Source organism: Gasterosteus aculeatus, chromosome 7, assembly GCF_964276395.1.
Source record: "Gasterosteus aculeatus chromosome 7, fGasAcu3.hap1.1, whole genome shotgun sequence".
NCBI classification, from domain to species: Eukaryota; Metazoa; Chordata; class Actinopteri; order Perciformes; family Gasterosteidae; genus Gasterosteus; species Gasterosteus aculeatus.
This window is the reverse complement of record NC_135694.1, coordinates 10,552,070-10,563,659: the sequence shown is the minus strand read 5'-3', so window position 1 is coordinate 10,563,659 and position 11,590 is coordinate 10,552,070. Positions and strand designations below refer to the sequence as shown.

Here is an 11,590-nt window from a genome sequence, read left to right as displayed (position 1 = left end):
ATACATGTATATAACTATTAGTACAATTGCTAATCACAATTAAACCGTGATACATGCATAATCCTGTACAACCCTCAACGAAACATTTGCCACTTTCAAATACAATGTTTTCTTCCAAAGTATAATGATGGGTGTAGGTATGGACGGGGCCTTCTGCAACCCCAAAACCCTCCAGGACACATTAATGGATTACTATCTGGTCACTAATTTGATTTTAAAAGCATGGTGGGAGACATTGCTAAACAATGTTGATAAATGAATGACTATCCTGGGAAAATATATATCCCCCAATCATAATGCTCTAATTTACAACCTATACATGTAAGGATTGGGTGGGCAAACTATTGCCCACTGACAAACGAAACAGTACAGATGTCTTCTTTTACACAATAAGATTTTTTACATTACCTGAAAAAACACAATATAATAGAAATTCACTCAATGCAGCAACGCTTTACTTCCGGTATTGTCCTTGCTGTAATCTGTTTGATTTGACGTCATATTTCATTAACAGGCATTCCTCTCTCTCTCTCTCTCTCTCTCTCTCTCTCTCTCTCTCTCTCTCTCTCTCTCGCACGTCAGCAGCACTGCCCCGTTTTTCCTCTCCCCCCTGGATCTTTCACAGACCAACTCCGGCAAAAAATACATTATGAAAAAAATGACAAATAAACCCACTTAGAAGGGCGTAATCATTTTGACACATTTGCTGTGGTCGAGTTTGCATGATTTCTGTTGCTCATCGTGTTTCATCAGGCGATGAAGTCATTGGAGACATCGTAACCTCCACATCTGAACCACCAAATCCTTTAAAAAGATTCTTTTAAGAATGATGCAGAGGTCACATTTAAAATCTTCATAGAGATATCATGAATCAGAGGTCAGTTATTACTGAACATAACTGAGCATATTAACATAATGTGTCGTAATGTCACACTGAGCTCTGAGGTCAAATTAATATTAAAAGTAGACTTTCTTTTGGACGCAGTGGCAGGAGGGCGAAGTAATTTGACACCATACCTTCCGGGAACAGTGACTCTTTAGAGGGGAAAGGCGGTGATGTCACTGTAAAGCAGATTCCCAAATACATGATGAATAAAAAAGGCCATGTCCTCATTCCCGTCATGTAATGTAGGCTACAGATTTTGGTGATGGTTCTCCATGAGACCGACGTCGTCGCAGGTCTGCGCAGTGATCCGGCAAAGGGACTCACGCTGGTACTGGAGCGCCCCCTTGCGTCATAGACCAATACAACCCGTGCGCGTACCTCGAGGACAACTGGAACAATGTGCCAAAAACATCTGCGAACGCGCACACACCAGAGCCTTTTTTCCTTTTTGATATACGAATATTTGGGTTTATGTCCACCTCTTCCGCTTCATAAAAGCCTGCTAGAAGGACTGTAAGTACCGAAGACGACTAAAAAGAATTATTCATAAGTGAACGCGTTGGTTCACTCCGTTTAAGATGTAACAGCTATATTTTTGGCAGATGTCGAGTTCAAAAAGTAGAATTAGGACAATATTGAAAAAACTGCAATAATGTTCCACCTTAGTCCATAATACTTAAACGACAAAAAGTCTTTTGGACAGAGGTGCATTGTGTTCTGGGTCATCTAAAAATCAAGATGTTGGTGCGTCACTGTTGTGGTATCAAAGATGATTGTTTTCATCCGAGGTCGACTTTATATACCAGCACTTTAGGTACTACTTTAGGTAGCCTTGTTGCATGACTCGTGTGTGTGTGTAAACTCTGCCTGTTTGCAAACATAAAATATCCTGTTTTGAGGATTTTACAGCAGTGTCAAGTGAGAATTTTCACAGATCCTTTACAGATAAGCCCATTATTTTTCAATATTAAAGCCAGGTCAAATACAATACAACCCACTTTACAAATAAATAGAAAAAATATATATGTATACAAGAAGGAAATTATATCAGTAAAGAGCAGCTGGCTCGGGTTTTATGGCTCAAATTTATTAGACTGGATATTTTTTCACAGCTAGTGTGGATTTACCAGAAGAGAACAAACAATTTACATAATAACTAAATTGCTACTATAATAATAACTATAATGCCTAGGAGGAGGACGGAGCGTTGTGCTGTCCATTCACTGCCGATTTCATCATCGCTGCGTAAGTGAGGAACGGTTATTACAGTCTAACAATGTGCAACCAAAATATCATCATCCTTTCTAGAAAAAATGTGTCCGCAGGTCTGCCATGTAGCCCACTCAGAGTAGCTCATCTCTGCCGGGACTCGAACCCGGAGCCTCTGGATTAGAAGTCCAGCGCGCTATTCCATTGCGCCACAGAGACTGCGCCGGAATACCACACGCTGGCACGCTTTATATATACACATCCCCTCAGTTCTGCTCTCTGCATCCTCGCAGCATCAGGACCAGTCTGGGCAGACATGTTTGCGCTACCGGGTACCAACCACTGGATGGCGCTGTTGCTCAGCCGGACGATGGGTCCCTCTGGGATCTGTCAGGTTACCCAGCGTGCAACAGGAAGTTTAGAGCACGCGTGTGAAAAAATAAAAAACACCTCATCCGTGACGCCTTATCAGCTCAATTGAATTTAATTCAGAGGGGATTCATTGGCATGGGAAACATGCGCTTACATTCAATGTATACATGCAAATACATACATGGGAACCTGGTGTAACACTGCAAAATTCGTTTTAAAAAAACAAATTATTAAGGTCTGCCGGCTTTTATTCTGAAACGGTGCTACCGGGGATATTGTAACGCTATATAGCTCGTCGCTAGAAATTAAGAGCTTTGTCTCACCCGTTTCACATTAAAATATAATATAGGTTCCATGATCGTTAATTTGACAGATTTAGAAAGAAAGGCGAAACGTGAAAGACAATTTGAAACAATTCACAGAGAAAAGGAACGTGTTTCTAATTATCGTTGCAATAAGATCCCGAAATTGCTCCGTGGAAAGAAGATGTATTAATGGATATTATGGAGGGGAAATGTACGGTCTTGGATTTCTAATTCACTTTCACATGTCGGTCCGCCCAGGGGAGGGGTGGATTGTACTGCAGAATTACACTAGCAGGGTTACACCACGATTGCATCAGAAAACTAATCATGCCCCCCGTGACGCGTGACACGGTGCTTTTTTTTGTTCATGTTTTCGTCATCTTCGCTGTCTTTGCGCACATTTCATGTCAAGGGCACCCAAGGTGGACCGTGGAGCGAGGTTTGGTCCCGTGCAGCAGGGTTTGTGGAGACTTTTGATGACAGTGTGTCGGTGCGATCGTCCTGTTAATCCTCTGACACGAGCGCTTTCGTGGCACCGCGGGCATTGACACAAATCCGATTATAAAAAAATAAAAAAAAAGTCCCGAATCTTGCAACATTAAGCAATTTCATACCACATTTTGACACATCCACCTCTTGGTAAAGAGTTACTGAAGAAATGTCCGTTTGACACAAATCTAAAAGGACTTGGTTGTCCTTAAATTGATTCTGTAGGTTTGAATAGATGAGGATGTCCAGGTCTATTTGCCCAAATGGTTTTCAAGGTGACACTTCCTCAACAACCTTTTTGACTAAATTGGGGTCCATATTTGGAGATTATATTAATCAGACAGTAAACACCGATAATGTTGCTTGTAATCTTTTATTCCACTCTCATCATTATTCCTTGATTAGACGACTGAGGCATTTAGAAATGTGTCCAAATGTGAAAATGGAACACATATGACAGAAAGTATTACAAACAATGATATAATTTAACAGAGTATACAAATGAGATGAAACTGGTGTATTGTGAAGTTTCAGAAGTTTGAGCTTTAAAGGAGGTACCGGTTGGTGTTTATCATGGGACAGATTGAAGCGAGCTGTGGGCAAGAATGAGCATTTTTCTTAAATCGTCAAAATGCTCCTTCAAATCAGCAACACCTGATGTTTTTTTTTTATTATTACAGCTGGCCTAAAACGTAAAGATGAGATCATTTCTCATGTCATCATATGTAGCACCCAGCGAGCCAAGCGGGGCGCATCAGCAAAATATTCAACCTTTTTTCTATCATTTTCTGCACCGTTATTTACATGGCAACAGTCTCTGAGCTCAGAACTAATACAACCATTGGAAGAGCTACAGCTTCACATCCAGCTAGGCCTTTAAATAGCAGGCTGAATCAAGCAAATACTGTCCTTTGGTAATAGGCATAAAAAAAAAGCGTTAAGAAAAGAGAACTAAAAGCTAAAGAATGCCTCTACTCTTTTACACTTTTTAAAAAAGTGTCTGTACCCGGCACAGTAAACTCTATTGGGGAGTTCCTAAAAGGCGGCTTTGTGTCCAGTTCAAACCAAGGCCTCCGCTAAAAGAGGGCCATGTGTTCTCACCGCCGTTTGTCCCGGCAGATTTCAGCAACAAATCAGGGCGGTTGTTCTGAGGACGTGTAGGTCGAGCCCACAACCCTTCAGTCTCGCGGCTTCATCAGTTGAACAGTCCAGTCTCCACATTTGTTCTTGAGAATTGGGTATTGGAGAAGCGGGATTATGGGACATTTTGTGGATTCCAGTGGTTCCCGAGTCAGAAGTCCGGTGTGTTGATGAGGGGATCTGCCACCAGGCTGATGTTGCAGTTCTCCTCTTCTTCCTCTGTCGGGACGTACAGGTTGGGAACAGTGCTCTGAGAAGCAGAAGACAAAACAGAGAAAGACAACAAATCTCATTTTTAGAAACACATTTTTGTCTGTTTTCTTAAAATGATTTTCACAAGACTCTGACCAGGATTTATTCGCTTCAGTAGTACTTACATCCAACCAACCAAACTTTCTAATTTATTTACTATCTATATTTTTTGTATATGTTTTTACTGAGGGGTTCGTTTAAACATCATACAACATTTCATTATAGTGTGACGACGCTCCTCCTCCCATATGTGGTTTTGGTTGTGTGTTCCAGGTGCTGATTGGAGTGTCGTCTGCTGGATGAGCCACACCTGAGCCGAGGGGACCCAACACTTTCTCTATTTGGCACCGGGGGGGAAGAGAACAAGGGGGGCTCGGGAAGAAGAGCCTTGCGTCTGGCATGACACCGGTGCAGTGTTTGCGTTCTGTTGTTTTGTGCTCACTGCCATACATACACACACACACACACACACACACACACACACACATACATACGTACATACATACACACTTACACACACACTGCACTACTGATACCTCCACATTACACTGTTTTTTTTCTAACAAGAAATTGTTTCCTGTTAGCAGCTGGCTGCTTTGTCGCTGTCTGAGAGCCGGGCTGTGACACTAAAGCAGATTTTCAAAACACAAAATAAAACAATAATGTTTTTTGTTCTGGAAATGGACCCAAATTAGCAGGTATTTGATAAGATGCCGCCGGTTAACCCTTCATGTAAGTAATCAACTGGGGGAGTTTCATTGTAATATCTATTAGTTGTTTACCCGTTTCACCCTATTACACAAGACTCACCTTGTTGTTGTTGTCAGAAATACCGCTGAGGAGGTCCCGGGGTTGTGGTACTCTGGGCAAAATATATTCCTTATTCCTGAACAAAACAAGTTAGATATCAGAGGCAAATCACCTACAATTGATAGGAGTGAAAGCCAAAAAGATGAAGACTTCACATACTTCCTGTAACACCCAAACATCAGGGCCATCAGGCCCACGAGGATCAGTGGGATGATAATGGCAGCCCACTTCCATGCTTTAGGATCTGTGTCTGCATCTGCACACCAACGCATCAGCAACATTGGGATCGCCCGAGCATAACTTATACGGCTGCGGTGTATTATAAAATTACAAATTAAATCCAGTTAAACATGGAATATTTCTGCATGCTACTTGAGTAAACGTACATCGCACCACTGGGTAAAAACAATCTAAAGGGTCTAGAATACATCTGCCATTGGTGCCATCCTCAAAAACAAACACTGGACAGCCGAAAGGGGAGAACATCTTGACCAGGGTTCAATGCAGCTCTTCAACAAAATAAGGAAATAGAGAGGGAGGCGATGGCCGCACCGAAACACTCCTCCTTGGTCCATGGTGTCACTCTATTCGTGATGTGTGCTTTAATGGCCAGACAGTAGGGACAGTGAGGGACCAGGTCCAGCTCGCCTGAATTTACTTCCCCAAACGTTTTGTACTGTAAGACAATGAAGACAAAACTGTGACAGCAACTACTCAGCTAGTCAACACAAAACTGATACCAACATCCAGGAATTCTGCAATGAGGATCTTTGAATGTTTGATCATTGAACCACTTCAGTTTGCAGTCATTATTTTAGGTAAGAAATGAGGATAGCAAACTGGAGCGGATGCTGATGGACATTTGAAAAGTCAGCAAACATTCCCAATTCATCCTGAGTGGAAATATGAAAGTCTACTAAATTGCGTTACAATCCTTTCAATGGTTTGCTAGGCATTTCCCTCAAAACACAAACGTTAGTAGGATTCATCCTGTGTTGTGATATTAGTAACAGAGATTTTGATGATGCGTCTCTTACCTTCGTTTCACTACACTCGGTGTACATCACAACAAAATTCCAACGAAGTGGAATGTCAGGTTCGATCCAAGCAATAGAAAACTTATCCCCAGTTTTATTGACGCTCCACTTAATGGAAGGAGGTCGCACTGCACGGAGACAGACACGACAGAGATATAATAACTACAATCCAGTCGTACGCGTCATTGAATATTGCAAAGCATCTGAGGCCATTTGAAAAGCACCTCTTCCTTAAAATAGCTGGATATTGTACAAAGTTAGTGAATTAAAACACGCACACACACACTCACTAACACGTTAACATAAAAAATACACACTCACACACACACACTAATTGCAAAACCATTCTCAAGAAAGCAACTTCTCTTTGAAGCAAATGGGGAAGTGCGACATATTTCACCAGAACGTTTCCATGGTAGGATCCATGGTACTAATTCGTTGGCATTCCACTGGCTGCATACCATCATCTAAAGTGTCTTTTGAGAATGTGTTCCTGGCCACGGTGTCCATCAGCGTTGCATTAAAAAAGATGTAGATGGTTTGGTGAATGTCCGCCTCCAGGTCACAACCAGGCCTGACGGGGTCAGTGTAATTGTACGATGGGCACTCCTGTATGCCGGACGAAGGTATGCCACTACCGGAATCAACTGACCTGGGAAGGATTGGGGAGAGAGCAGAAGGCAATTTACTCTCATGCTGCATACTACTCCAAACACAGATATAAACCAGTGCTGATGGAAGTGAAAGGATCACATGTGCCTAGACGAGCCACCTGGGGCCCGGGTTCAGTCACACGCTTCCCCTTCATGGTGGTGCACATTCCCTTACATTACTGTGGTGTTGTCCAGTATTGCTGTTAAAAGTGCACAAGGACGCATCTTAATGAGTTCATGGCTCCGTTATGCTGCGTTCCTCAGAATCACCTTTGAGAGTCAGTGTTTCAGCTTTGGACACACACACACACACACACTGCTTGTTTGTAGGATTCATTCATTATTGGTTTTGGCTTCTTCCAAGGAGCTTATTCGTAAAGTTCCTCAGAGAGGATGCATTCATTTATCTGGTGAATTTATTTATAATAATAAACTTATTGAACGCTACAGATGATATTATTGCAAACAAGATAGCTATAGAAATGTTTTTGCTAAGGAATGTTTACGCTTAGCCAGCCTGTTAAAATACCGATGTGTTACCAAATACGGCGTGGGTTCCGAAAAGTCAACAAACAATTCCTAAGCTGAGCCCTGGAGGAATAACAAATATAAAGAGTTGAGCCTGAGCTGAAGCCCAGCTTATTACTCTTACATGGTCCCAGATAAAAACGAAATCCTGATTCTTCACGTACAGTGTGAGTGTTTGATGTACAGAGATTGTGTAAATATAAAAAGTGTGGAACTTAAACAGACATACTGATAGAAGAACCGGAGATCTGGAGCTTGGCTGGCCGGGGACCAGAAGCAGTGACTTTTTGTGGCGGCGGTGATGTAACAGTTCACATTCCTCACCAGCTCTGAGAGGAAATAAGACATTTCTTAATAAACTCACAGTTACACCGATGAAAATGCAGCCCATGATTGGTTTAAAAAGCGAATGTCTTTGTCTGGTCAAAAGCATCCAAAATTTGAGTGCAAGTAATACAAGTCAGCGGGCGGCTAAATGACCCACCTGGGTATGTGATGTTTAATACAACTGGTTCACTGTGGATGTCGCCGCAGGTGGTTTCAACACCCATTTGCAGAAAGCCTCCCTCCATAAAATATTGTGTTACATAGAATTGATTTTTGATATTTGTCTCCTACCGAGAAGAGAGAGAAAGAAAAAGGTGCGTGAACAAGGAATCCATCGCTGGTAACACTGGCAGCACACGCGTTGTCAACCCGGGTGCCAGGTTCTTTTAGTTTGTAGGAGCAGAGAGCACAGAAGACTGAAATTGCCTCAAATACAGTGAACTCTGGCACGTTGTCATGACAAATATCTGTACATATGCAGGATGAGAACGCCGGTGGAATGTGGTAAAGTATATTTTTACAAAAATCTGGTAGAATTGTGAGGTGCTGTATATACTTTATACAGTAATACTTTTTCTCTAGGCGGCACGGTGGCGTGGTGGTTAGCACTGTCGCCTCACAGCAAGAAGGTCCTGGGTTCGATTCCGCCCAGTGGCCTTTCTGTGTGGAGTCTGCATGTTCTCCCCGTGTCTGCGTGGGTTCTCTCCGGGTTCTCCGGCTTCCTCCCACAGTCCAAAGACATGCTCTGGGGATCAGGTTAATTGGGGACTTTAAATTGCCCGTAGATGTGTGAATGTGAGTGTGGATGGTTGTGTGTCTCTGTGTCGCCCTGCGATTGGCTGGCGACCAATCCAGGATGTACCCTGTCTATCGCCCGAAGTTGGCTGGGATGGACTCCAGCCCCCCCGCGACCCTGTGTGCAGGATAAGCGGTTTGACGATGGATGGATGGATGGATGGACTTTTTCTCTAGGCTAGAGGAACTGGGCAAGTTGTTTTGTTATTAATAATAATAATAATAATAAGCATAGCCATTAAAAATAATTGCATTTTTCTAAATAGAGAAATATAGGCATACTCACACTAAATTTGCCGCCATTCATCGTCACTTTATAACTACAGTTGTCCATTGAATGCTGTGGTGGGGCCCAGGACAGTTGTGGCCAGAACTCGTGCTTCCAAACCAGGGAAACATTGCGTGGTGGTGAGACGGATTCTTATGTGTGCAGAGAGAAAAGACACGAATCTACATCTGGTTTGTACAATCTACATCAATGTGCATTGACTTCACTCCTTGATCCGCAAACCCCGTGTGATAAAACGCCGAACACAATTCACGAAATTGATTGCAGTAAAACTGCTTGATTTGTGAGTCATAATGTGGTCAGAATGGTCCCGAACTTCAACGAACGAGTTGAAGAAGTCAGGAACTTAAAGTAACGATGCGCACAAAAGGACAGTTACTCTTTACTTTATGTTACTCATTACGCGCACTGCTACTCAACGTCCATCTAGTTCGTTGAGCTAAAAGTTTACACGTTTCACGCGTTGATTTTCTCAACACGGGGCGTGACGTTAGTCAGTACCCGGGAAGGAGCGTGACGTAGTCTTCGGATCCCTTTGGATTTGTTCTGTCAAGGTGGACTTTGTAAATACAAAATGTAACGCAGAGACACAAAGTTGTGGATATTATCTAACCTTGATGGGATCCAACTGTTAGAAAGAAACAGCACGAAACAAACAGGTCCAAACTGAGACGCGGCCCGGCCATCTTTCGCGTCTGGGGGGGGTTTAGGGGTCTTATTCCTGGAGTGTGTGTCCGACGACTCGCCCTTTAACGGTCCCGGTTGTGAGGGACGGATGAAGGTAAATGTCCGTGTATCGCTGCGGATCGCCGGACGCAGGCGGGGAGGTGTCTCGAGCGGTCAAGAGGCCGGAACGGGGCGGGGGGATTCCTTATTTGGGCCGCAAGCTCCCGCCCACACCAAGCGCGAGCGCTACTTTCTACTTAAACACGGGCCAGTTGCCTTGGAAATGATGTTGCATCCACACTAGAACAGCATACGGGATAACGGAGACGGAAATGTATATTCGAATAAAGCCAACATTTCCATAATATACAGTGGCGAGTGCACCATCCATTTGAAGTTGATTGTATTTTTGTTATGTTTATAAATCGAGTTTCATATATATTCTTTAAAACCAGATTGTGAAATGGAAGGTAGTTCTTGTTCTGTGACGTTAAATTTACCATATTTTATGAATAACATTAAAATGAATGTTCACGTGTGGGATCTAACAAAAGAGATATATTATATACACAACAAATAACCTTTCACCCGAGTCCCAAAAGAAAACAAAATGTAAACAATTGTAAAATTAATGCGTTATAGACTCTGGTGCTTCATTACAGAGATTACATCTGTATCAATATCTTAGGAATCTGAAGATATGTGAATTGGCTGGATGTACAGTGGGGAGAACAAGTATTTGAGGAAGGTGAGGGATCAGCCCAGAACTACACGGCAGGACCTGCAATAACCTGAGCTGGGCCCACAGCCTCAAAGAAAACGTGCTACGCCGTCATGGATTAACATCCTGCAGCGCATGCAAGGTCCCCCTGCTGCAGCCAGCACATGTCCAGGCCCGTCTGAAGTTTGCCAATTACCATCTAGATGATCCAGAGAAGGTATGGGAGAAGGTCAGGTGATCTGGTGAGACGAAAATAGAGCTTTTTGGTATAAATGCCAAATATCACATTCGGCTTTTCTGATGCATCAAATACTTATGTCATGCAATAAACTGCAAAACATTTTTTTTTAATTATACAATGTGATTTTTCTGGATTTGTTTTAGATTTCGTCATTCACAGTTGAAGGGTACCTGTGATAAAAATTTGACACATGCGTTGTAAGTGGGAGAACCTGCAAAATTGGCAGTGTATCAAATACTTGTTCTCCACTCAATTCATATTTCTTCAAATTCTTAAAATATTGATACAAATACAGTAATCTCTGTAATGAAGCACCAGAATCTACAACACTCATTTCACAATTGTTTGTCAAAGGTTATTTTGTATACAGTATAATATATCCTAATATGTACAGTATATCTTTTTTAATCCCACACGTGAACATTCATTGTAATGATATTTATTAAATGTGGTAAATGTAACGTCACAGAACAAACTACCACCCATTTCACTATCTGGTTTTAAAGGATATATATGAAACTCGATTTATATACGTAACAAATACAACTTCAAATGTGTGGTGAACTCTTTAAAGACGTTTCTTTAAGTTTGTGTAAAATGTTCATTATTTCAGTACATATCTCTTTACCATTTTGTTGAGCAGATCTGATGTTTACACATTTCAATAATTCTTTCTTCAATTAAAAGAGTCATCTCCATTACAAATGTTAATCAATGCTACTGAAATGGATTGTTCAATATTTAGTGTTAGTACATGATATCTTTAAAGTATTAGTATGTTTTAATAAAGACATTGAGACTCAGATATTTTGAGTGCTTGTGTGGATATCTTATATCTCTGGAGTTACTTTAGTACAGTAAACATTAAAA

The 11,590-nt window shown here is 41.9% G+C and overlaps 1 protein-coding gene, 1 long non-coding RNA gene and 1 other non-coding gene across 4 annotated transcripts; 1 reads left to right on the top strand and 2 right to left on the bottom strand.

Moving 5' to 3' along the window:
• Positions 1-2,240: 2,240 nt before the first annotated feature.
• On the bottom strand, positions 2,241-2,314 carry trnar-ucu (transfer RNA arginine (anticodon UCU)). The gene has a single exon. It is a non-coding gene; the product is annotated as a tRNA-Arg (tRNA).
• A 1,304-nt stretch (positions 2,315-3,618) lies between these two features.
• Positions 3,619-9,990, bottom strand: LOC120822644 (uncharacterized). 2 transcript variants are annotated; one of them, XM_040182451.2, is made up of 10 exons: positions 9,706-9,990; positions 9,090-9,223; positions 8,166-8,295; positions 7,911-8,010; positions 6,962-7,152; positions 6,501-6,628; positions 6,016-6,139; positions 5,623-5,719; positions 5,464-5,539; positions 3,619-4,651 (listed from the first exon to the last, which is right to left on the bottom strand). In XM_040182451.2, the coding sequence occupies exons 1-10, from the start codon at positions 9,776-9,778 to the stop codon at positions 4,553-4,555; spliced, it is 1,152 nt and encodes a 383-aa protein (XP_040038385.2). In that variant the 5' UTR covers positions 9,779-9,990; the 3' UTR covers positions 3,619-4,552. The 2 variants fall into 2 exon arrangements, with proteins under 2 accessions (XP_040038385.2, XP_077961823.1); XM_078105697.1 differs by having other exon boundaries at positions 6,962-7,153; positions 7,915-8,010; positions 9,706-9,942.
• Positions 8,289-11,520, top strand: LOC144410239 (uncharacterized). Its single transcript, XR_013468173.1, has 2 exons — positions 8,289-8,590; positions 8,981-11,520. It is a non-coding gene; the product is annotated as an uncharacterized LOC144410239 (long non-coding RNA).
• The last annotated feature ends 70 nt before the right edge of the window (positions 11,521-11,590 follow it).